Source organism: Planococcus citri, chromosome 5, assembly GCF_950023065.1.
Source record: "Planococcus citri chromosome 5, ihPlaCitr1.1, whole genome shotgun sequence".
Classification (NCBI taxonomy): domain Eukaryota; kingdom Metazoa; phylum Arthropoda; class Insecta; order Hemiptera; family Pseudococcidae; genus Planococcus; species Planococcus citri.
In genome coordinates this window covers 6190685-6218303 of record NC_088681.1, presented here as the reverse complement: position 1 = coordinate 6218303, position 27619 = coordinate 6190685, and the positions used below count along the sequence as shown (strand labels likewise).

The window sequence follows — 27619 nt, the reverse complement described above, 5'->3', positions numbered from 1 at the left end:
TCCTACCAACCTTTTCTTTTTTTTTGAGAAAAATGGCCCAGTTACAAAAGTGTAAAATATACGTATAGTTTAGTTGTGTATGTATTATTCAAGATTCCGCATAAATCTGCAAGCCGTTTCCATTGAATATTCTCCAGACCACTTTCATGGTTCTACTGAGGAATTGGAATAATGGAAATTCACAAATCTCGTATTTTCGAGTGAATTCGTGTTTTGAACATTTTTTCTTTTTAAATATTTCACATTTGTTGAGCCAAAACGCCGAATATCACTTTTCAAGTTAAGTCAACATTTCAGAACGCAGTGTGCCAATTTTTGGCCATTATTGTTAAGTATATAATTTTTCAAAAACCGAAACAATTATGAACCTTGATAAGTTTCTATGTAGCTGCTCATCTCGATTTTTTGAAATTGGTAATATTTATCAAAAAATTGGCATCAATGTGTCTCGAAATATTTTCTCAGTCTCAGAAACGATAGTCAAGTATCTTTCAATGTTTTAGCATAGGTACTTACTTATTCTATGCGAAACATTTTGAGAAAACATTTTTTCAAAATACCAATTTATTGGAGAATAGGTGATTTTCAAATTTTCAGCTGCTCAGTAGAACGCTGTACCTAGCAGTCCGGCGTATGACAGTATGAATAATTGCAATTCCCCCTCCCCCTTCCCCTTGTGATCCATTGGAACTGTTTTTTTCTTAAAGGGGATCATCCTAAGGAACAATTTCATGCATGCTTTCCAACATAGGACTCGCAAGAAATTTTTTGAACTGGAAAATATGAAATAAATGCATACGATGGGTGGAATGTTACCACCCCAATTAAATCCAACGACCAATCATGTGCTATAATTGAAGAGCTCTATTCCAAAGTGGGTTACGTCATTTTTTCCCCTGAAAAATGCGTTCACAATTTTTGATGCTGAAATTGGTTCTGTTTTCAAAGATCAGTGCACCTTTTCTTTCTTTGGACATAGAACCATTGCTTGTAGAAAAATTCACTTTGAAAAATTGATAACTTAACCCGGTTTTGATGTAAAAATCTCCGTAAAACGTGCCTTTTTTCAAAATGACTTGACCCACTTTGGAATAGAGCTCTTCAATTATTGTTATTCACTACGACCAACCGAAATGCATGTTAAACATGGGTACTAAAACTTTTCAAGGGGGTACTTACTCAGTTTTTTTGTTTTGCACACCCTGTATATGCTTCATTTTGGTATTTATGGAGCATAACTAATTGGCAAAACAATCATTCAAAAAAAAAAAAAGTCATTCGCGATATGATCTTTTTTCCTGTAGGTGAAGGTAGAGATGGGGGATTCATTACCTTACTGCTGCAATATTTGTGGTAGAAAGTTTACGTATAAACGTGATTGGACAAGACATCAGCATGAACATACGAAGCCGTTTCACTGCCAACTTTGTGACAAACAGTTTGCTTATCAAAGCAATTTAATTGCGCATCAATTGACACAGTGTGAAAAGAAACGCTACAAATGCAGTACTTGTGACGCACAATTCAACCACTATGGCAGTAAATTGAGGCACGAACGCTTGCATGTGGAAAGAGCTTATTATGAGTGTGCTGTATGCGGAAAACAGTTATCCTCTACAGGGTCTCTCATTAATCACATGAGACTACATTCCGGTGTGAAACCATTTTCTTGTCGAACGTGTAGCAAAAGTTTTGCTCGAAAACATCATCTAACTGATCACCAACGGACGCATAGTGAAGAGAAACCCTTCAAATGTCGCGTATGCAACCAACAATTCAGTCACCGAGGGAGTAAGGCAAGACATGAACGTTCCCATTTGGACTTTGGAGAGCTCTCGTTTCGAGTGTTGACGACTTGATACTTGACGGATTTCTTAAATTCACTTTATTCTTAGAGATTGCCGCGTATAGGTATTAAATGTCTAATTAACATCTGCCTTGTGCTTCTACTTGATACCTATGGGAACAAATACACAATTGTATTTTCTGTTCGGCGTTTTTTTCCTTTTTCAAAGTCTATCGATTAACTAAGGTATCTTACCGAAATCAAATCAGAGTAAATTACCTACAGCTAGTCCAGTCATTAAAGACATTTTTACAGGAAAAATTAATATCAAACGGATCTTTCGCAGATATTGTTCACAGAGGTTCCCTCAACAACATACTAAAAGTCCTGCTCCCTACGGAGTCCGGAATTCCCTCAACGTCGGGTGGACCCCCCCCCCCAATCAGTTTTTCGTAATTTTATCCCCCGCATTGCATTTTAGCGAAAAATATTTGTATGCAGTTAGATAGTTAGATAAAAGAATCTACGTCGAATTTCCCATCTTATGATGTATCGTCAACTTTCCTTGTATGTTGAAAGGGGGCGGAACTGCAACCATTCAAATGAGTTTTTTTTTTTGAAAAATACATAAAGGCTATAGGCGCCTGGGAGGGGTGAAATGTCCCCGAAAACGTTCGAAATGATTATAGCATGAAAGGTAGTACCATTGAGAAACTTCGACGTGGAAAGTTTTAGATCCACACCCCCTCCCCTTTTTGGGGAACCCCCCTTTTCTGAAACTTCAATAACACTTTTCTAAATTTTTCAGTATGTTATGTACATATATCCTTATTAGGTATCCCCACAAAAATTTTCAACTCCCTCCCCTAATATTTACTCCTCAAAATGGTGTTTTTTTTTTCATTTTTTATGCCTATTTAGAATCAAGATTGCGAGGTACAATTTTAGAAATGCGTTTTTTTAATGTTTTTTTGACCCACAAACATCATGTACTTTCTTCGAAATTTTCGCTATGGTGCGCCGTGCTGAAAAATTGAAAAAAATGTGTCTTGTGGGGGGGGGGAGGGGGTGAAATGGGAATTTTGGGAAACATGAATATCGATGAGTAGGGTATCGTTTTCTTATGATTCGATACCGCCGAGCACGAATATGACGTCAGATTTTGTTTTACACTCACACAACCCCTCCGGAGCCCTCAGCCCCCACCTCTATTTTTAAAATTAACTTACTTTGATGATTTTGGTGTCGTTTTCTTATGATTCGATACCGCTGAGCACGGATATGGTGTATTTTTACGCCACGGCGTGGCCGTTGTGACCAAAAAATTAATTTTTTCAGTGTTTCTGGAGGGGGGTCGTATTTACAATACTGGCGCAAAATTTCTGAGTAACTTTCAATTTAGGTAAATCGGGAGTCGATGTAAAATCCGCTAAAACTTTTTTTAGTTTTTTAAGATCCATCGTAATTACTTTAGGTTTATTCGAGCGCTTTCAATTTAGAGCTAAGCGGAAAATGGCTGTACCAAAGATGGATGAACATTATTAGTCAAGAGATACCAACAAGCCAGGACATAGAAGAAGAATGGAAAAATATCAAATCCATTGTGACAAAAGCGGCAAAAGAAAGCTTAGGAATGGTTCCTTGCAGAATTGGGGCGAAGCGAATAAAGAATTGAGACAACGAAATCCAAGAACTCATACAAAAGAAAAGACAGGCATTTAGAAAATTCATGAGCACAAAAAGCGAGGTTGATGGTGAAGAATATCGAAAACAGTCGTCAAAAGTCAAGAGAAAGTCCAGGAAATTAATTGGTCAATTTCTAAACAAATAACTCTGCACTCCACAGTCTGGAGACACCTTCACTGAAAGTACTCAGCAAAAGTTTCAGTTTTGCTGAAAATTGAAAGCGCTTGAATCTTGAATGAACCTATAATATTTATGTCATTATGTGTATTGGGTTAAGCTTCACAAATGAAGCACGTTTCAGTTGCAGTTGTTTAACACTGCAGTGAACAGTTCCTCGGAATTTTTATAAAACGATCAGTCATTTTCTGTAGTTCTGTAGGTATGTAGATTACATATACACAAATACATAGGTAGAAAAAGGGCCAATATGGCGCCACCAAACGATTTACTTTTTGATGAAATGAATATTTTTTCGAGTGTGTAGGAATAATGTTTTCTCCTCCTGAAAATAAGATGGCCTACAAGGTCCTCAGAAATATCGAGTACCCTAAAGAAAGTTTTTTTGGTAAAAATACAGATTGGCAAGTGGCAACGTGAAATGGGTGTGTTGACATCACCCCTGTTATTCAATGTGACCCAACGAAATATTAATCTTAAAACTTTTTTGGGGGTATTCTGTATGTTTGCCATTTGCGAACCCTATTATAAATGCTTTATTCTTAGTTGGATACACCATTATTCAAAAGAAAAGCACGTGTCATTTGCGATATGATCTTTTTTTCCTGTAGGCAAAAGTACAGATGCGGGATTCATTCATCCCTTACTGCTGCGATATTTGTGGTACGAAGTTTTCTAATGAACGTGATTGGACAAGACACCAGCGAGAACATTCAAAGCCGTTTCACTGCCAAGTCTGTGACAAACAGTTTAATAAAAAAAGCTCTTTAATTACCCACGGATTGTCACATAGTGAAAAGAGACGCTTCAAATGCCGCAGTTGTGACGCACGATTCAAGTACAACTGCAGTAGATTGGCGCATGAACGCGCGCATGTGGAAGAAGCTTGTTTCGAGTGCCCTGATTGCGGAAAAAAGTTTTCCTATAAACAGCACTTCATTAGACACCAGAGACTACATTCTGGTGTAAAACCGTTTTCTTGCCAAACGTGTGGCAAAAGTTTTACTCGAAAAGATTATCTTACTAAGCACCATCGGACGCATACCAAAGAGAAACCCTTCAGTTGCCGCACATGCAACAAACAATTCAAGCATAATCGCAACAGGACAATTCACGAAAGTATCCATGTGGAGGGCCCTCGTTTTGAGTGTGCCCATTGCGGCCGCAAATACCTCCATAAGCGCAACCTAGCCAATCACATATCATCCAAATGTACTCAAATTTCAATACCTAATTATTGACTTCCTATCTAATTTTTTTTTTATCGACGTGAAAAACACTCGACTTGATACTTGAGCGATTTCTTAAATTCAGTTTATTCTTAGAGATTGGCGCCTAAATGCCTATTGTTAGTATCGACATCGGACTTGTGCTTCAACTTGCATATGCTAAAAATACACGATGGTATTTTATGTTTGGCGTTTTTTATTTTTTTAATGTCTTGTCTATCGATAAATGAAGTTAGCAAAATCAAATCTGAGTGAATCACAGAATCTCTCAATTCGATTATTTTTTTTTCAATGTGAAAAAAACGTTTCTTAAAACTTGACGGATTTATTAAATTCAGTTTATTCTTAGAGATTAACGCGTAAAATACCCGTTCGACACCGGACTTGTGCTACGACAACCTAAATACATACTTATGGGAAAAAATACGCGATGGTATTTTATGTTTGATGTTTTTTCCCTTCTTTTTCAATATCTATATCGATTAATGAAGTAATCAAAATCTAAGCAGCATTAATTAAAAAAATCACTCTACATATATCGCACCTCGAGAGGAATAAGTTCACATTCTCAAAAAAAAAATCGATTTTGACATTTTTGCATTTTTGAGGTTTGTATGACCGCCCCCCCCCCCCCATACCAAAAATAACACATTGAGTTGGGTACATTATCTAGATCTTGTAAAAAACGCAAATGGCCTAACTCAAAATCCCAACAACATTGCAAGTTGTTTGGAGTTATAAGGGTACCTACATCTCAAAAAATTCCCTACATTTTTTGAGCAAATTTCGTACATACAAAGTGTTAACAAACAGTTTTGATTGTTTTGAATGTTTGTCAGTTAGAAATAGTCACAAGGAGGGCATTTTTCATTGGTTTGTACCAAATGAAAAAAAAATTTTAAATTGATCACTCTTCAGAAAAATGAATTTGCACGTAAGTATAATGAAATTTTAGTTTTTTGAGAAAAAATCAAAAACTAAGCACTCTAGAAAAAAACTAACGACATTATGTCGATTGGAAATTCAATTCTCTACAACTTTGTTATCATGAAATTTTTTGGACGCTTCCTTTCGCCTACACATCAACTTTAATGAAAGGTTATAACTCAAAATGTTTTCCAAACATTGAAACATTTCCTCTTTAAGATTTTATTTTTCAAAGTGTTCTTATGCTAAATGAAGGCAGGGGTGCGGTGATCCCCCTAGGGTCAATGAGTAGCGCCCCCCAAACTAGCATTAGTTTCCCCCCTCATTTGACCCTCTCCTTATTTTTTCAAAATTCGAACTTCAAATTTTCCTATTTTTGGTCTCATTATTACTTTTTTTCTAAATCAAAAAAAATGTTCAAATGATCAACAATTTTGAGTTTTTATTGCACGAAAATGGCTCTCTGCGATGATCTTGGCTTCCAAAAGTGATATTTTTAATGAAATATCCAACGATGAGATGATTGAAATGGTCGCAGGATCATCGAGTGTGTACAGTCGAATATTGTTTAGAAAATGATTTTTGATTTCAACTTTATTTGCTCATTTTTATTTTCTCTAGTAATTAATTATTATGTAGTATCTAATACATAACTGATTTTGGTGATTTTTGAACTGTTATTCAGAAAAAATTTTTTTTTTTTTGAATTAATCGATTTTTTTAGGAAATACGGAGATTACTTTGATTATGGTGCTGGTGGCACTCCAATTTAGGAGGTTGTTCAAATTTAGGGGGGCATTTACAACACTATGTCTATGCGGAATGAAAAAAGTTGATCATTTCCCCCTTTTTTAGAAATGTTGAAGAAATAGGGAAATAGTTGGTCATTTTTTGGTAGGTATTATAATTGTTTTTTAAAAATAGTTTGAAAATATAAGGGATAGGGGGGGTCGTGAAGATTGGGGGGGGGCATCTACCAACTTTTTTTGCTGTGTGCAAGTAAATATTCACGAATTTATATTTTTTTAAAAGGCCCCCCCAAACTCGTCAACGAGGAGTTGCTACTCAAGAAAGTGCCTTCACCGCACCCCTGAATGAAGGTAGGATACCAGATTTTTAAAATGAGGTGCTATTCATTCCTCACAATTAATTATAAGTTGATAAAAATAACGAATCAAGTTTAACCCTTAAAGACCCAGGCTAATCCTGAGATATTGTGTGAAAATGCTCTCAATTTCCTGAATTAGATCATCACAAGCATCACTTTAACCCACAGTTTGCCCCCCAGCCCCTTAAAGCCGTCTCGTAAAAGCCGTACCAATTTATTTAATTTTCCTTGAAAACCGAGAAAGCAAAAACCCCAATGAGGTCAATCATGGAACTGAATGATATAGTATCATTAGGTGTACTGAATGAGTGAAAGCATATCCCCAAAGAACACCCCACCCCTTTTTGGGGGGCAAATTTTCAAAAAAGTTGGGATAAAAAAATTGGACCCATGCTCCATTTTTGGATAAACATATTGATGGTAGACCCTTCACAAAATGAAATCATAAAAGGTGTGAAAATGGTGGACCAGAGCGATTTTTTGAAAATTTGATTCGCTTGTCTCGATAAAAACCCGAAAAAACAGAGCATGAATACGCAAAGTACATAATATGGGAAATATTATCAAGTAGGCTTGAAATGACAGAAACAAGAATTGAAAGGAACACAGATGCTTTTAACAGCACATAAGTTCAGATAATCTACAATCCACCCATCAAATCTGTTTATCACTCCGTGGATATTCTTTCTCGATATTTGTCAACAAATAGTTACATCCTACAAAGGTTAGCAGTACAATTGTTTTTCTGCAGAAATATTGAAATAGGTTTATCAACCACTTTGAAAAGCTTTACACAGTCAAATTGCAGCACTCCCTGGCATTTCATAATGTTCAAGCATTCATGAAGAAGTCACTATCCCTTCCCGATCATAGATAATGTAGTTCTACATCATGAAAATTGCACGAGCAGAAGTCGTCGTTTACAATCATGAGATTGTGTCTAGCTTATGACTACAGGATTCAGGGGATTTGAGATTCAGTAAAAAGCTTTCAACTGTTGTTCAACCACAACTCTGGACTTTTGAATGTTTTGAGAAATTCCTGCTGAAGTTGATATTCTTTCTCGATATTTGTCAACAAATAGTTACATCCCGCAAAAGGTTAGTGGTACGATTGTTTTTCTGCAAAAGTATCGAAATAGGCTTATCTACCACTTTGAAAAGCTTTACACTGTCAAATTGCAGCTGTCTCTGGCATTTCATAATGTTGAAGCATTCATGAAGAAGTCACTATCCCTCCCCGATCATTGATAGTGAAGTTGTACATCTTGAAAATTGCTTGAGCAGAATTCGTTGTTTCCAATCATAATATTTCATGATGTTGAACTACACTATCAATGATCGAGGAGGGATAGTGACTTCTTCATGAATGCTTCAACATTATGAAATGCCAGGGAGTGCTGCAATTTGACTGTGTAAAGCTTTTCAAAGTGGTAGATAAACCTATTTAGATATTTCTGCAGAAAAACAATCGTACTGCTCACCTTTGTAGGATGTAACTATTTGTTGACAAATATCGAGAAAGAATATCCACGGAGTGATAAACAGATTTGATGGGTGGATTGTAGATTATCTGAACTTATGTGCTGTTAAAAGCATCTGTGTTCCTTTCAATTCTTGTTTCTGTCATTTCAAGCCTACTTGATAATATTTCCCATATTATGTGCTTTGCGTATTCATGCTCTGTTTTTTCGGGTTTTTATCGAGACAAGCGAATCAAATTTTCAAAAAATCGCTCTGGTCCACCATTTTCACACCTTTTATGATTTCATTTTGTGAAGGGTCTACCATCAATATGTTTATCCAAAAATGGAGCATGGGTCCAATTTTTTTATCCCAACTTTTTTGAAAATTTGCCCCCCAAAAAGGGGAGGGGTGTTCTTTGGGGATATGCTTTCACTCATTCAGTACACCTAATGATACTATATCATTCAGTTCCATGATTGACCTCATTGGGGTTTTTGCTTTCTCGGTTTTCAAGGAAAATTAAATAAATTGGTACGGCTTTTACGAGATGGCTTTAAGGGGCTGGGGGGCAAACTGTGGGTTAAAGTGATGCTTGTGATGATCTAATTCAGGAAATTGAAAGCATTTTCACACAACATCTCAGGATTAGCCTGGGTCTTTAAGGGTTAAAAAAAAAAAGAAAATCACTCTCCTGTAAAATTTCACTTTTTTGAGATGTAACCTTTTTGCTCCCGAGGTGCGAAATGAATCACGGTTCATTGGCAGTTGATTAACGCTGCGGTGAACAGGTCCTCGGAATTGATATAAAACTATCAGTCAACTTCTGTATGTGAATTTGATGTAGATATACAGCAGGAATAGGTAGAAAAAGGATCAATATAGCGCCACCAACAGTTTACGTCTTTTTGATGAAACGAATATTTTTTCGAGTGTGTAGAAAATGTTTTTTCCTCGTGAACATAAGAAAGCCTAAGTACAGGGTTCTCAGAAATATCGAAATCATAAAACTTTTTTGGGGGGTATTCTGAATGTTTGCCATTTGAGAACCCTATTATAATTATGCTTTATTCTTAGTTGGATACATACACATTTATTCAGAAGAAAAGGATGTGTCATTTGCGATATGATCTTTTTTTCCTGTAGGCAGAGGAACAGATGAAGGATTCATTGCCTTACTGCTGCGATATTTGTGGTACAAAGTTTTCCTATAAACGTGATTGGGCAAGACATCAGGAAGAACATTGGAAGCCGTTTCATTGCAAAGTCTGTGACAAACAGTTCGCCTATAAAAGCAATTTTATGAGACATGGATTGACACATAATGAAAAGAAAGGCTACAAATGCAGTACTTGTGACGCACGATTCAAGTCCAACAGCAGTAAATTGAGGCACCAACGTGTGCACGTGGAAGGCGCTTGTTTGGAGTGCCCTGATTGCGGAAAAAAGTTTTCCTATAAACATAATCTCATTATACATCTGAGACTACATTCCGGTGTGAAACCGTTTTCTTGCCAAACGTGTAGCAAAAGTTTCACTCAAAAAAACAATCTTACTGTTCACCAACGGACGCATAGCAAAGAGAAACCCTTCAAATGCCGAATTTGTAACCGAAGATTCGGACATGATAACAATAGAGCAGCGCATGAAAGAATCCACGTGGAAGGCCCTCGTTTTGAGTGTGCCCATTGCGGCAACAAATTCCTCAAAAAGCGCACCTTAGCCAATCACATATCATCTAAATGTACTTAAATTTCAATAATTGCCTACAGTATCTAAATGTGTTCACATTCAAATGTTTTGTTTTTTTTTTCAATGTGAAAAAAACTTTACTTAAAACTTGACTGATTGATTAAATTCTGTTTATTCTTAGAGGTTGGTGTGTAAAATGCCTTATTGACACCCGACTTGTGCTACAACTTAGATACCTACATATGGGAAAAATAAACGATGGTATTTTATGTTTGGCGTTGTTTTTTTTTTTCAATTTCTATATCGATTAATGAAATACCTAATCAAAATCTAATCAGAGTTTATTAAAGAATCTCTCAACTCTACATATTATAGTCGATAAGTATATTGTTTTGAATTTTTACAAACTGCACAATATTTTTCAAACTGTGCAGAGTTAGATCGAAGTTAGTGAAGACGTGTATTTGAAGTTGAATGTTGTTCTAAAAAATGTTTAGCTCTGGAAGTGGCCCTGGAGGAAGGATATTATGGACAAATGCTGTCAACTAACAATACTGGCAACTCCGTTTAAAATACATTGGGCGTTTTTGTCACAAAAGGGCGCTATCTGAGCGGCTTGGTATGAAAGTATGTAATACTCATGTCAAGGGCTGTGATTGGTCGATTCAAATCTTGCGGCTGCTCGCGGCTATCAGTACCACATAACAAACTGATCTGATAGGATTTTGTTATATACCAGACCGCTAGGAGGATTAAACATCATTTTTCAACAGAGTTGCCAGCATTGTTAGTTAACAGTATTTTTTATGGGTCTTTGAAAATTAGACGTTTCCTAAAAATATCGTGATTTTTAGCGCTCTAGCTCCTACCCAAACTTTTTTTTTTTGGAGGAGAGAATGGTCCAGTTTCGAAAGACTTGAGTAGGGATACCTGCCATCGTGGCAATAATTATTCCTTCAGAATGTCCCCTTTGAGGCTCATTGCGGCAACAAATACCACCTTAAGAGCGCTCTAGCCAATCACATAGCATCTGAATGTACTTAAATTTCAGTAGTTGGTTATCAATTTAAATGTGTTAAGTTTTATCTTTGTTTTGTTTTTTTTCAACGTGAAAAAAACTTGACTTGAGTCATAACCTTACCGATTTCTTAAATACAGTTTATTCTTAGAGACTGGCGCTTATTGAATGCTTATTTGGCACCCGAATAATTGTGCTTCAACTTGCATATGAGAAAAAAATACACGATGGTTACGCTATGAGTTTTTTTTTCTTTTTAAAAGTCTATCGATTAGTGAAGTTACCAAAAGCAAATCAAAGTGAATTACAAAATCTTTCAATTCGATGGTCGAATTATTTTTTTGAATTTTTGCAATTTTCTGGACTAATCATTTAAGATTTCAAAAATGACTTCGCCACCAAATCGATTGGAAACTGTTTCAAACCGTTTTGAGCAGTTCTGGAGCCTTCAGCAAATTTTTGAAACTCGAAATTACCACATATTATACGTACAAAGTAATTAAAACAGTGAAATTTTCGTATTTCTGCTCTCGGTTAGTGTCGCTATGCAGATGAATATTCAAAAAGTCCTTCTTTGTGCCCGAGGTCCTTCTTTTTCCGAATTTTCAAATAATTCTTTCATTTAATCAAAATCAGGAATGGTGTTGTTTTACGTCTCATTTTATCAATTTTCCTCAGCTTTCGCCCTCGCTTCGTTTGAGCTAAATCATTTTTTTTCTATGTATTGTCTGACCGAAGTCAGAGGGTAGAAAAATTGACTCCTCAAATCTAAAATAATGCTGGTTTACCCCCCTCAGGAATTGTGAATTTGCAAAAGCTTTTGCCCTTCCTTCGCTCGGATGGTTACTCATATATTTTTATACATCATAAATAAGTTATCTATAGTTACCTATAACCTATGCAGTTTTCTAAAAACTTTCAGCATTTGAAAGTTATGAAGCTCTGAAAATTAACTTTTTGCATAAAAAATGATGTTTTACGTTTCAAATTACTTATCAATTTTTCACAGCTTTCACCCTCGCTTCGCTCGATCAGATTTGAATTCTATCACATCAATTTTCAAACATTTCCTAGAATAGAAAAAACAACTCGAGAAATTCGTAAAACATGATCCAATCAATGAAAAAATGCTAATAAATTTTTTATTAGACATTTTTGTTTCCAACACCCCTTTTTAAAAAATGGTTCGAACCACATCTGGCCAATTAAATGGACAAATCGCCTCTGTTTTTTACAATAGGTATTATAAAATTTTTTAGTCACTTTTTTGATTACTTTTTGGTTACTGAAATTACTTTTTTGAGAAAAATTTGAGTACAATCCCTGATTTTTAAAATTTTCATCAAAATAGCTTCCCAGTTAGGGTACTCAATTTTTATGTCTAATAAGTAAGCGAGGGTGCGTCTCGAAGTAAGTACAACTTGAAAATATGTCGTGTGAAAAAAATATGAAAAAAATACCAAAAATGTACAAAATTTTGTTTTTTGGGTTTGGTAGACACCAGACACCCTGAAAAAGAAGTTGATCGGGTCTATTTGAATATTATTAATTTTTTCGTTTCCAATGGATCGGAGAGGGCGAAGTTGCAATTATTCCTATTGCCATTTGCCCGGATATTAAACTTGTGACTGGGGGGGGGGGGGGGGTACATACCTACTCGATATTTTTGTAAACCCTGCATATGTTTCATTTTGGTATTTATGGCGCATAACTACTTGGCAACACAATTATTATTCAAAATAAGACAACGTGTCATTTGCGATATCATCTTTTTTCCTGTAGGCTGAGGTACAGATGCAGGATTCATTCCTTTACTGCTGTGATACTTGTGATGCAAAGTTTTCCTACCTACGTGATTGGACAAGACACCAGCAGCAAGGACATTCGAAGCCGTTTCACTGCCAAGTCTGTAACAAACAGTTTGCTTATAAGAGCTCCTTAATTGAACATGGATTGACACATAGTGAAAAGAAACGCTACAAATGCCGCATTTGTGACGCACCATTCAAGTCCAATAGCAGTAAATTGAGGCACGAACGCGTGCATGTGGAAGGAACTTGTTTTGAGTGCGCTGAATGTGGAAAAAAGTTATCACAAAAAAAGTCACTCATTGAACACTTTAGAGTACATGCCGGTGTGAAACCGTTTTCTTGCCAATTGTGTAGCAAAAGTTTTGCTCGAAAACATCATCTTACTCAGCACCAATTCAAAAAGAACATCTTACCAGACACCAAGGGACGCATAGTGAAGAAAAAACCTTCAAATGCTGCATATGCAACCGACAATTCAAGCATAATCGCAGTAGGGCAAGGCACGAAAGTACCCATGTGGAGGGCACTCGTTTTGAGTGTGCCCATTATGACAACAAATTCCGCCTTAAGAGCGTTCTAGCTAATCACATAGCATCTGAATGTACTTAAATTTCAGTACCTAAATGATTAGGGGACCCTGCCCTATGATGGCGCAGTTCCTAAGATGGCGCAATTCAAATTGCTGGCATCTGGCAGCGCTGATGTAAAAACCAACTGCACCGTGTCTTTGTGCTTCACATTCTTGACTTTTTACTGTAGTCATATCCGCTTAAACAATTACCTTGCGTTCTTGAAAACGTATTTTTCTTTTCTTGCTTAAAAATTCGATCATTTCAAATTTTTGGTGGAAGCTCTTTCAAATTGGTTTCATTTCTAAAAGTGACTGAAAGTATCTTATAATGTGCGAAATTTCATCTATGTACTTTCTAATGCGCTACTCAGTTTTTTCATTAGAGTTCATGTTCATTCATAAATTGACTGAAATTTGAATTTGTATAACCAGTCCTATGATGGCGCAGCCGCAAAAGCAGGCGCTTTTCAGCAACAAAAATGGGTAGATTTAGGTGAATCCTGTAGTAGTGTATATAGTGTGCCTAATCTTACATGTTTCTGTTCAAAATATTTCATAAAAAGGTATTATTGTGAAAATATTGAAAAAAGTGGGATTGTCAGCCAAATCACTAAAAAAAACTTCTAACAGCATCAAATAAAAAAATTGGGGGTAAATTAGGGATCCTAATACATTTAAAATAATAATTTCAATCGAATTCAAACGATATAGTTACAGTTTTACATTTTAATTGAATTTGCGCCGTCTTAGGAATGGTTTTGCACCGTTGGCACATTTGAACTGATTCACAGTTCATTTGATTGAGACAAGAGATTGAAACCAAAAGTTTTACGTTTCTGGTGGTAAGTAGTGGATAGTCTGAGGGACCTTCCATCAAATTTTTGTCCATTTTGGTTGGATACTTTAGGAGCACCAGGCTTCAGAAAAAAAATTGCGCCATCTTAGGGCCGGGTCCCCTACCTATTTGAATGTGTTAGGATTCTAAGCTTTTTCTTTGTTTTGTTTTTTTTTTCAAGGCGAATAAAACTTGACTCAAGTCACTACCTTATCAATTTCTTAAATTCAGTTTATTCTTAGAGATTGGCGTCTATTGATATTGAATGCCTATAGGTAAAGGATGAACCAAAACCAAGGAGTCCAATAATTGGAAAAGAAGAAACTCTCTCCTTATTTTTAAGCTTTATATTGCAAAGATCTTTTCAAAAAGTATAACTTTTCATCATCAGGCAAGAGCACTTAATGAACTAATACAATGTGTACATCTTAAAGTAAAGGTTGGGTATGGTCACTTCTTTGGGTGTGTCAATTTCTCTGTGTTGTGATTGGTCCTAAAACTTGGGTGTGGTCACTACCAGGATGGATGTGTCTATTTGTTGGAGTGTGTATGTGACTGGTTCCATATAGGCATTTGAGCAAGTCAATGTCCAAAGGTCCCAAGTCATCATTAAGGAGTTTTTCTCTATTGCTTTTGTGCATGGCTATTGCTTCCCTAATTGGTAGTTCTGATATTCTGGCAACTGGTTTTTCTAGGGTCAAGTTGAATTCAGTTATTGTGTGTCCGGTTGCTATAATGTGGTCTCCTATATTGCTGATTTTCCTTCAATATTGTATCTGGCTTTGTGCATATGTTCTTTGTGTCTGGTTATGATGTTTCTCTTAGTCTGTCCAATGTAAAGTTTGTCACAGCCAGAGCATGTGATCTTATAAATTCCTGATTGGTCAGTTTGTGTTCTTGTCCTTGAGGCTTCCCAGTAAGGTTTTCAGTTTATGTTGATTAGTTGTAACAGGTTCTAAATCATTTTTCCTGAAGATCTGGCAAAGTTTGTTGGTTAAGACTGGGTAGTGGGTCAACTTGATTCTTCTATTGTCTGGTTCATCTCTTTGGAATGTGGTGATCTCTTTCAGTCTTTGTTTGCTTAAATGGTTTTTGATGAGGGTGTCTATTGTTCTAGTCTTGTTACCCAGATTGTTGGCTACTCTTTTAATATGGTCAAATTCTCTCTTCCTATTTCCTGGGCTCAAGGGTAGTGGACAACATCTATGGACCATGCTGTTAAAAGCAGCCAGTTTTTGGCTCCAGGGCGGGTAAGAGTCAGCAGGAATGTAGTTGTTGGTGTGAGTAGGCTTCCTGTAGATGTCATATTCCAATTTGTTGTCTTTTCTGGTGATTAGGATGTCTAAGAATGGCAGTTGTTGGTTGTTTTCATATTCATAGGTGAACTTGATGGTTGCATATTGTTTGTTCATGGTCTCAAGGAAACCATTTATGTTGAAGTCCTCTGGTACAATGCTGAAGATGTCATCCACATATCTGAACCAAATTTTAGGGAAGTCTTCTTCTTTTTCCTTCAGTTTGGTTTCCAAGTGGCCCATGAAAATGTCTGCCATGAATGGTGACAAAGGGTTCCCCATTGCTGTTCCTCCTGTTTATTGATAGAACTTTTCACCATATTGGAAGATGGTTTGTTTCATGCATAGTTCTGTGAGGTTCATGAGTTCAGCAATCCTTTCTTGGGATACTTTCTCTTTTTGAAGCCAGTCTTTCATTATAGCCAAGGTTTCCAGTATGGATACACTAGGGAATAAGTTGGTGACATCAAAGGAGATGAGTCTGTCTGTTGGTGTTATCTAGGTGTTTTTCAGTTTCTCCACTAGCTCCTCATTATTCCTTATTTGATATGTGATAGGCTGATTAATGGCTTGTAATTCAGTGATATGTTGTTTGGCAATCAGGTATGTGGGTGCATCTATGTTGGATACTATTGGTTTCTTTTTAAAAGTCTATCGATTAGTGAGGTTACAAAAAGCAAATCAAAGTGAATTACAAAATCTTTCAATTTGATACTCGAATTATTTTTTTTTTGAATTTTTGCAATTTTATGGACTAATCATTTAAGATTTCAAAAATGACTTCGCACAAAATGCCAATTTCACCCAAAGGCTATAGGTGGATAAGTATGGCGAATTTGCCACCGGAGAGCTTTGGGGTTGATATTTGCATGGAGGGTGGGTACCCTTGAGCACCTACCGTCAGAAAAGTTTCAGACCCCCAGACCCCCCCTCCCCCGTTTTCGAGAATCTCCCCTTTTTGGAAATTACAATAAACAAATTTTTCTCAGCCCCCTTTTTGGTATGTTGTAAACATCCATAAAAGGTATCTCCACAAAAATTGTCACCCCCCCCCCTCCCATCCGTATTTCCCCCTCAAAATGGAGTTTTTTTAGCTATGTTTATTCGTTTTAGCGATGACCATGATTCGGCACAAAAATGCGAATAGCATTTTTAAGTGTGTTTTTAACCCCTAAAAAAAATATTTTTTTTTCAAAAAAAAATTTGAGGTGGGCCGTGGTCAAAAATTGAAAAAACATACAGAGGGGGTAAAAATGGATCCTGGTGTAAATTATTGTTTTTGGTAAACGAGGTGTCATTTCCACATGAATTGAACCCCCCGAACACGAATATGACGTCCAATTTTATGCTACCCTCATCCACACCCCTCCAGTGCCTCTGCCCCACCTGAATTTTTACAATTTTGAAAGTTGAGCTATTTTCATAATGTTAGTGTCATTTCCATATGACTCGAACACCCCGAACACGAATATGCAGTCCAATTGCCTCAGAAATATCGAGTAGGTACCCTGAACTGAGTTTTTTTGTTAGAAATACAGATTGGCAACGCGAGATAGGTGTGTTGTCATTTCCCCTTTTATTCACTGTGACCAAACAAAATATTAAACACAAAGCTTTTTTGGAGGGGGGGTTATTCTGTATGCTTGTCAGTTGGACACCCTACACATATATTATACTTTATTCGTAATTGGGCACACAATTATTCAAAAGAAAGGATGTGTCATTTGCGATATGATCTTTTTTTCCTGCAGGCAAAGGTACAGATGCGGGATTCATTGCCATACTGTTGCGATATTTGTGGTACAAAGTTTTCCTACAAATGTGATTGGACAAGACACCAGCAGCAAGAACATTCGAAGCCGTTTCACTGCCAACTTTGTGACAAACAGTTTGCTTCTGAAAGCAATTTAATTGCACATGGATTGACACATAGTGAAAAGAAACTCTACAAGTGCAGCATTTGTGATGCACGATTCAAGTACAATCGCAATAAATTGGAGCACGAACGCGTGCATGCGAAAGGAGCTTGTTTCGAGTGCCCTGATTGCGGAAAAAAATTTTCCTATAGAGGGTCTCTGAATAAACACATGAGACTACATTCCGGTGTAAAACCGTTTTCTTGCCAAACGTGTAGCAAAAATTTTACTCGAAAAGATCATCTTACTCAGCACCAAGGAACGCATACTAGCGAGAAACCCTTCGAATGCCACATATGCAACAAACCATTCAAGCAGGATCGCAGTAGGGCAGTGCACGAACGTATCCATGTGGAAGGCCCTCATTTTGAGTGTGCCCATTGTGGCCTCAAATTCAGCAAGAAGCGCAGCTTAGCCAATCACATATCATCTAAATGTACTTGAACTTCAATAATTGACCACCGTTCTTAATGTGTTTACATTCAAATGTGTGTTGTCTTTGTTTTGTTTTTTGTAAATGTGAAAAAAATTTACTTAAAACTTGACCGATTTATTAAATTCTGTTGATTCTTGGAGGTTGGTGCGTAAAATTCCTTATTGACACTCGACTTGTGCTGCAACTTAGATACATATGGGAGAAAATACACGATAGTATTTAATGTTTGACGTTTGTCCCTCTTTCAATATCTATCGATTAATGAAGTTATCAAAATAATTCAGAGTTAAGTAATTCAAGAATCTCTCATCTGTACATATAGTCGATGTTGGTATATTTTTTTTTGAATTTTTGCAAACTGCATAATATTTTTTGAATGATGCAGAGTTAGATCGAAGTTAGTGAAGGCGTATCTATTTTGAAGTTGAAAGTTGCTCTAAAAATGTTTTAGCATTGGAGATGCTCCTGGAGAAAAGATATGGATCTTCGAAAATGTGACGTTCCCTGAAAAAAATCGTGATTTTTTGCGCTCTAGCTCCTACCAACCTTTTTTTTGTTGGAAAAATGGCCCAGGGATGCATTATTTAAGATTCTGCTTATTACGTTCCAAAGCATTTCCATTGAATATTCCAGACCACCTATAGGGTTTTACTGAGCGGTGGAAAATTCACTCTGCAATTCAATTTCAACATGCTATCGTGGCAATTTTGCATTAAATTGTTCCTTAGAATGTCCTCTTTGAGAAAATATTTGTTCCAATGGATCGGAGGGGGTGGAGGTGCAATTATTCCTATTGCCATTTGCCCGGATATTAAACTTGTGACATTTGGGGGGAGGGGGGGTACATACTCGATATTTTTGCGAATCCTGCATATATTTCATTTTGGTATTTATGGCACGTACCTACTTGGCCACACAATTATTCAAAATAAGACGACGTTTCATTTGCGATATGATCTTTTATCCTGTAGGCAGAGGTGCGGATGCAGAATTTATTCCCCTATCGCTGCGATACTTGTGGTGCAATGTTTTCCTACAAAGGTGATTGGACAAGACACCAGCAGCGAGAACATAATAAGCCGTTTCACTGCCAAGTCTGTAACAAACAGTTTGCTTACAAATACCTTCTTATTAGACATGGATTGACACATAGTGAAGAGAAACGCTACAAATGCCGCATTTGTGACGTCCGATTCAAGCACAATCAGCATAAATTGAGGCACGAACGCGTGCATGTGGAAGGAACTTGTTTGGAGTGCGCTGAATGCGGAAAAAAGTTTTCCTACAAATATTCTCTCATTAGACACCTGAGAGTACATTCTGGTGTGAAACCGTTTTCTTGCCAAATGTGTAGTAAAAGTTTTGCTCGAAAACATCATCTTACTCAGCACCATCGGACGCATAGTGAAGAGAAACCCTTCAAATGCCGCCTTTGTGACGCACGATTCTTGCACAATGGCCATAAATTGGAGCACGAACGCGTACATGTGGAAGGAGCCCGTTTTGAATGCGCTGTTTGCGGAAAAAAGTGTTCCTATAAACATCATCTCATTAGACACCTGAAACTACATTCCGGTGTGAAACCGTTTTCTTGCCAAACGTGTAGTAAAAGTTTTGCTCGAAAAGAACAACTTACTCAGCACCAACGGACGCATAGTGAAGAGAAACCCTTCAAATGCCGCATATGCAACCGACAATTCAAGCATAATCGCAGTAGGGCAAGGCACGAAAGTACCCATGTGGAGGGCACTCGTTTTGAGTGTGCCCATTGCGGCAACAAATTCCTCCTTAAGAGCGTTCTAGCCAATCACATAGCATCTGAATGTACTTAAATTTCAGTAGTTGGTTACCAATTTAAATGTGTTAAGATTCGAAGTTTTATCTTTGTTTTGTTTTTTTTTTCAACGTGAATAAAACTTGACTAGAGTCATAACCTTACCGATTTCTTAAATACAGTTTATTCTTAAGAGGCTGGTGCTACTTGAATGCTTAATTGGCACCCGCGTGATTGTGCTTCAACTTACGAGTACATAATATGGGAAAAAATACATGATGGTATATAATGCTAGGAGTTTTTTTTCTTTTTAAAAGCCTATCGATTATTGAAGTTACCAAAAGCAAATCAAAGTGAATTACAAAACCTTTCAATTCGATAGTCGAATTATTTTTTTGCAATTTTTGCAATTTTCTGGACTAATTATTTAAGATTTCAAAAATAACTTCGCCAGGGTAGGTATCTATCAGTCCTTCCGGTCCTTCTAGGTCAGTAAAAGTTTTTCTTTTTGCGTATGAGTCCTTCTTTTCAAAAAAGTCGGTAAAAAGTCCTTCTTTTTGCCCGAAGGTCCTTCTTTTTTCCGAAGTTTCAAATAATTCTCTCATTTAATCAAATTCGGGAATGGTGTTGCTTTACGTCTCATTTTATCAATTTTCCTCAGCTTTCGCCCTCGCTTCGCTCGATCAGTTTTGAATTCTATCACATCAATTTTCAAACATTTCCTAGAATGGAAAAATCAACTCGAGAAATTCCTAAAACATGATCCAATCAATGAAAGAATTCTAAGAAATGTTTATTTGACATTTTTGTTTCCAACTCCCCTTTTTAAAAAATGGTTCGAACCACATTTGGCCAATAAGATGGACAAATCTTAGTGTTGAGGGGGGGGGGACTGGCGTAAAAAATTTGGGAAAATCTAGCAATAAAAGTTGGGAAAATTTCTCAGTCTCGCCCCCTTCCTCCCCTCCCCCTCAATCACCCATCTCACATCGCTTCGTCGCGCCTCTGAAAATGAGACGTGATGTTTCGTATGCAAATTTTTTTACTCGCCTCTGTTTTTTACAATATTAAAAAATTTTTTAGTCACTTTATTCATTACTTTTTGGTTACTGAAGTTACTTTTTTGAGAAAAATTTGAGTACAATTCCTGATTTCAAAAATTTTTATCAAAATAGCTTTCCAGTTAAGGTACTTAATTTTTATGTCTATAAAACGTAAGCGAGGGTACGTCTCAAAGACAACTTGAAAATATGTCGTGTGACAAAAATATGAAAAAAATACCAAAAATGTACAAAATTTTGTTTTTTGAGTTTGGTAGACACCAGACACCCTGAAAAAGAAATTGATCAGGTCTATTTGAATATTATTAATTTTTTCGTTTCTTTTAAAAATTATAAATTTTTACCAAATTGACCTAGAAAGCTGGAATTTGGGATATACTCGTACCCTTTTTCGACCTGCCAAATCGATAGGAAACGGTATCAACCCGTTTTGAGGAGTTCTTATACCTGCAGTAGATTTTTGTAACTTGAAATTTCCACAAAATTTCGTCAAATGCAGTTGGAAATTCAGAATTTACGTTGCACTACAACTTTAACATGCTATTACATCGACTGCTGGTGTGTTCTCAAAATTAATTGAAGTACTGGTTAGAGGGTCATTCCACGTCAATTGGACCAAGAAGTGGTAGGGGGGTTCGGTGATTTTTTTGAATTTTTTTCTGTGGAAAGACCTTTAGAAGGGATGGCCAATGGCGCAAATCGCAGCCGTCTAGCCCATTTTTAAAGGCAGCCAGGGGGTGTCAAAATTTTCAGTGAAACTAAAATATCATCTATGTATTTTAGCAGTGGATTACTCGATAACCGCGGTACCTACCAAAATGAAACATTTTCCCATAGTTAGGGGTTTTGAAAGGCTTTTTGGTGATATCATAAAAATCAGTGTTGCCACCTTTTTTCGTACAAAAAGTTGATTATTGATTAACACTGCAGTGAACAGTTCCTCGGAATTTTTATAAAACTATTAGGCAACTTCTGTACGTAATTTTGATGTAGTAGATGTACAGAAATAGGTAGAAAAAAGGGCCAATATGGCGCCACCGAACAATTTACTTTTTGATGAAATGAGCATTTTTTTCGAGTGTGTTGGAACTGTTGTTTCCTCGTAAAAATAAGATGGCCTACAGTGTCCTCAGAAATATCGAGTACCCTGAAGATAGTTTTTTTGTTAGAACTACAGATTGGCCACGTGAGATAGGTGTGTTGTCATCGCCCCTGTTATTCACTGTGACCAAACGAAATATTACACATAGGACTTTTTTTTTGGGGGGGGGGAGGTTATTCTGTATGTTTGCCAGTTGGGCACCCCATATATACATATACTTATTCGTAGTTGGCAATACAAATTATTCAACAGAAAAGGATGTGTCATTCGCGATGTGATCTTTTTTTCCTACAGGCAAAGGTACAGGTGGGTGATTCATTCCCTTACTGCTGCGATACGTGTGATGCAAAGTTTTCCTACAAACGCGATTGGACAAGACACCAGGGAGAACATGCGAAGCCACTCCAATGCCAAGTCTGTGACAAACAGTTTGGCCATAAAAGCACTTTAATTGCGCATGGATTGACGCATAGTGAAATAAAACGCTACAAATGCAGCACTTGTGACGCACAATTCAAGCACAATTGTAGTAGATTGGAGCACGAACGCGTGCATATGGAAGGAGCCCGTTTTGAATGCGCTGTTTGCAGAAAAAAGTTTTCCTATGAACATCATCTCATTAGACACCAGAGACTACATTCTGGTGTGAAACCGTTTTCTTGCCAAACGTGTAGCAAATGTTTCACTCAAAAAGAACATCTTACCAGACACCAAGGGACGCATAGTGAAGAGAAACCCTTCAAATGCCGCATATGCAACAAACAATTCAAGTATACCCGCAGTAGAGCAGCGCACGAAAGTATCCATGTGGAGGGCCCTCGTTTTGAATGTGCCCATTGTGGCCACAAATTCAGCAGGAAGCGCACCTTGGCCAATCACATATCATCAAAATGTACTTGAATTTCAATAATTGACTACCGTTCTAAATGTGTTCACATTCAAATGTGTGTTGTCTTTGTTTTGTTTTTTTTTCAATGTGAAAAAAAACTTTACTTACTTAACACTTGACCGATTTATTAAATTCTGTTGATTCTTAGAGATTGGTGCGTAAAATTCCTTATTGACACCAGACTTGTGCTACAACTTAGATTGTACATATGGGAGAAAGAAAATACACGATGGTATTTCATGTTTGACGTTTTTCCCTTTTTCAATGTCCAAATGTCAATCGATTAATGAAGTTATCAAAATACATATAATCAGAGTTGATTAAAGAATCTATCAACTCTACATATTGTAGTCAATGTATATTTTTTTGAATTTTTGCAAACTGCATAATATTTTTTGAACTGTGTAGAGTTAGATCGAAGTTAGTGAAGACGTATATTTGAAGTTGAAAGTTGCTCTAAACATTTTCTAGCTCTGGAGGTGCTCTTGGAGAAAAGATATGGATCTCCGAAAATGAGACCTTTAGTCCAGTCATTTTAGCAAAATTTTTAGTCGAACCTCGAAAAAATTAAGGGGCAAGCTGAATTTCACATTATTTGTTCAGATTGGTCTCTAAAACAACCCACCAAAAGTTGCACCCCCCAACTTGCCGGCTACCCCCGCAAGAGGTCATTAACCTTTGCCGATACAGGTTTTTCGGCTGTATCGCCAAAATGAAGGGTCCGAGAGAAAAAATGTTCGAAAAAAATTGTTCTACGCTAAATTTCCTATCAGCATGACAAGTCCAGCTTTTCCCAAAATGGCGATTTCACCCTTACTGAGGAGGGGGTAAAGTTGTCAATTTTATGAAAATTGTTTTAAAAAATGAAAATCGGCAATTTAAAACGTGAACTCGATTTACGGTAGACTCAAAAATATTTTTACCAAAGTTGCACACTGCATCTTGTCTGCTACCCCCGCAAAAGGTCATTAACCTTTGTCAATCTACGTTTCTCGGCTATACCGCCGAAATGAAGGGTCGGAGGGAAAAAAGTGATCGAACTAAAATTATTCTACGTCAAATTTCCTATAAGCATGACCAGTTCAGTTGAAATATATTTTTCGATTTTTGGTGAATTTTTAATAATCAAATTTAGGCCAAAAATGAGAAAGAAATCAAAATTTTACCAAATTGAGCTGGAAAGTTGAAATTTGGTACATACCTTATTATCGACCTGCCAAATCGATTGGAAACAATTTCAAACCGTTTTGAGCAGTTCTGGAGCCTCCAGAACATTTTTGAAACTTGAAATTTCCACAAAATTTCATCAAATGAAGTTGGAATGCGGAAATTCACGCTGAAATCCAATTTAAACACACTATTAAATGAACTGCTGGAGGGTTTGAGTCATTTGTGGCCACCAGCGACTTTTTGAAAATTCTTGGAGCCTCCAGTAGATTTTTGAAATTTGAAATTTCCATATAAAATTTCATTAAAAACAGTTGGAAAGCTAAAATGTACTCTGTAAACTAATTTCAATACGCTAGGGAGTCGACTGTAAGTACATTTCAAGTCGTTTCGGAGCATCCAACGACTTTTTGGAAATTACTAGAGCCTCCAGTAAATTTTTGAAAGGTTAATGACCTTTTGCGGGGGTAGCAGACAAGTTGCAGTGTGCAACTTTGGTAAAAATATTTTTGAGTCTACCGTAAATCGAGTTCACGTTTTAAATTGTCGATTTTCATTTTTTAAAACAATTTTCATAAAATTGACAACTTTACCCCCTCCTCAGTAAGGGTGAAATCGCCATTTTGGGAAAAGCTGGACTTGTCATGCTGATAGGAAATTTAGCGTAGAACAATTTTTTTCGAACATTTTTTCTCTCGGACCCTTCATTTTGGCGTTACAGCCGAAAAACCTGTATCGGCAAAGGTTAATGACCTCTTGCGGGGGTAGCCGGCAAGTTGGGGGGTGCAACTTTTGGTGGGTTGTTTTAGAGACCAATCTGAACAAATAATGTGAAATTCAGCTTGCCCCTAATTTTTTCGAGGTTCGACTAAAAATTTTGCTAAAATGACTGGACTACTTTCCTGAAAAAAATCGTGATTTTCTGCACTCTAGCTCCGATTCAACCTTTTTTTTTTTTTGTGGGAAAAATGGCCCAGATTCGAAAGACAAGAGTATAGGGATGTATTATTTAAGATTCTGCGAATTATGTTCTGACAATGAGTCATTTCCATTGAATATTCCAGACCACTTATAGGGGTTTACTGAGCGGTGGAAAATTCACTCTGCACTACAATTTCTACATATTTATTATCGTGGCAATTTTGCATTAAATTATTCCTTAGAATGCCCTCTTTGATAAAATATTTGTTCCAATGGATCGGAAGGGGTTGAGGTGCAATTATTCCTATTGCCCCGCTATTAAACATGAGACTTCTGGGTGCTACATACTCGATATTTTTGGGCACTCAGTATATACATCATTTTGTTATAATTATACCTATGGGTCATAACTATGTAGTTGGCAACACAATTATTCAAAAAAACACGACGAGTCATTTGCGATGTGATCTTGTTTTCCTGTAGATAGAGGTACGGATGCGGAATTTATTCCCTCATCGCTGCGATATTTGTGGTGCAATGTTTTCCTACAAAGGTGATTGGACAAGACACCAGCAGCGAGAACATACGAAGCCGATTCACCGCCAAACCAGTGACAAACAGTTTGCTTCTAAAAGCGATTTTATTGAGCGTGGATTAACGCATAGTGAAAAGAAACTCTACAAATGCAGCAAATGGGCGCACGAACGGGTACACAGGGAAGGAGCTCGTTTTAAATGCGTTGATTGTGGAAAAAAGTTTTCCCATAAAGAAAATCTCATTAGACACCTGAGAATACATTCCGGCGTGAAACCGTTTTCTTGCCAAACGTGTAACAAACGTTTTACTCGAAAAGATCATCTTACTAATCACCAACGTTCGCATAGTAACGAGAAACGCTACAAATGCGGCATTTGTGATGCACGATTCAAGAACTATGCCAGTAAATGGAGGCACGAACGCGTGCATGCGGAAGGAGCTTGTTTGGAGTGCGCTGTTTGCGGGAAAAAGTTATCCTATAAACATGATCTCATTAGACACCTGAGACTACATTCTGGTGTGAAACCGTTTTCTTGTCAAACGTGTAGCAAAAGTTTTGCTGAAAAAGCCAGCCTTACTAAGCACCAACGGACGCATAGTAAAGAGAACCCCTTCAAATGCCGCATATGCAACAAACAATTTAGTCAGCATGGTTGTAGGGCAAGGCACGAACGTACGCATGTGGAGGGCACTCAATTTGAGTGTGCCCATTGCGGCAACAAATTCAGCAGGAAGCGCACCTTGGCCAATCACATATCATCTAAATGTACTTGAATTTCAACAATTGACTACCTTTCTAAATATGTATTGTACAGATTCAAATTTGTTTTGTCTTTGTTTGTTTTTTTTTAATCTGAAAAAAAAACTTGACTTTATAAATGTGAGTACTTGACCAATTTTTTAACTTCACTTTATTTTTAGAGATTGGCGCGTATTAAATGTCTGTTAAACATCCGACTGATGCTTGTACTTATTTGGGAAAGACATGATGGTGTTTTGCGTTTGACGTTTTTTCCCTTTTTCAATGTCTATCGTTTAATAAAGGGCTGTAGGTGAGTTGATTCCCGTTTGATTTTTTTTGAAATGAAGGTGTCCGAATTGATTCCCACCTCTTCTTTTCACATGTACGAACTGATTCCCACATTTGTATTTTCGAGTGTACGAATTAATTCCCATGTAATTTTTTATTGCATATGAATGAATTGATTACATTTCGCACCTTGGGAGTAATAAGGTTACATCTCAAAAAAGTGAAATTTTACAGGCGACTAATTTTCTTTTTTTTAAAAACTTGATTCATTATTTTCTTCAACTTTTTTATTTTTTATTTTATTTTTTATTTAACAAGGTTTATTACAATCTTAAGGAGACCTTAAATAAGTAATATTTCTGACTTTAAACAAGTTAGTTACATGACATGTGCAGGGTTCTCTCCAGTGAGAGTATACTCTGCTATTTTATAAAGTATCTCTCCAGTGAGAGTACTCTATTTTTTATAATATCCATGACTAAGTCGTGAGGTTTTAACTGATGGATGTTTCTTTGCTTTGATCTTGTATTGTGTGTTTTCAACTTGAGAAATTCTTTTATCCATTTTTTTAAGCAGCTCCCAAATGTATTTTAAGCTCACCTGCTCTTCTAGTTCCACTGGTTCATCCGATTCATCCGTGTTATTCTTTGGAAGGTTTCTTTTGACAATTTTGGCTTGTTCAGGTTTCTCAGTTGTTATCTGCTCCTGGCTTTGAGTGGTCCTTTGCTTAACACGATCAATTACTGTCATCTTTGGTTTAGATATAGCAGCAATTTTTGCTTGTTTTACTGGACACCCTCTCCAGTTGGCTGTATGATCTCCATCACAATTGGCACACTTGGCGTGGTCTTCTTTCTTCTTCCTACATTGCTTTGTTTCATGGTCTAATCCACACTTAACACATTTGGGTTTCCTTGCACAGTATGTTTTGGTATGACCAACCTGCTGGCAGTTTTTACATTGAGGTAGCTCCCTTTTTTTTGCTGGAGGTTCTCTACCTTCACTTTAGTGTGCAACAAGAACCCCATTTCATAAATGGTCTTGTTGTTTTCTTTTGGGCTGAGATATACATAAAAGAGTGGTAATGCCACCTTATATGATTTCTTACTCACAATTTCTCCAGATTCATCTTTTTTCACCTCTGTTTTTTTAATAATTACATGGGTGACATTAATGGCATCATGTCCG

The 27619-nt window shown here is 36.8% G+C and overlaps 1 protein-coding gene across 18 annotated transcripts in view; it reads left to right on the top strand.

Annotated features, from left to right (window-relative positions):
• Positions 1-27619, top strand: part of LOC135849535 (zinc finger protein 37-like) — an 83969-nt gene that overhangs the window by 6833 nt on the left and 49517 nt on the right. Inside the window, exon 10 of one of the 18 annotated variants that reach the window (XM_065370038.1) lies at positions 25348-26273. The exons of 8 other annotated variants lie outside the window; for them this stretch is intronic. In XM_065370038.1, coding sequence (XP_065226110.1) covers positions 25348-26175 — 828 coding nt within the window. In that variant the 3' untranslated portion in view covers positions 26176-26273. Of the gene's footprint in view, positions 1-1304; positions 1992-3260; positions 3584-4260; positions 5031-9522; positions 10318-12868; positions 13995-17349; positions 18060-18921; positions 19905-22181; positions 22890-25347; positions 26274-27619 lie in introns of those variants that run through there. 9 more of the 18 variants (XM_065370049.1, XM_065370037.1, XM_065370036.1 and 6 more) reach the window with 9 other exon arrangements.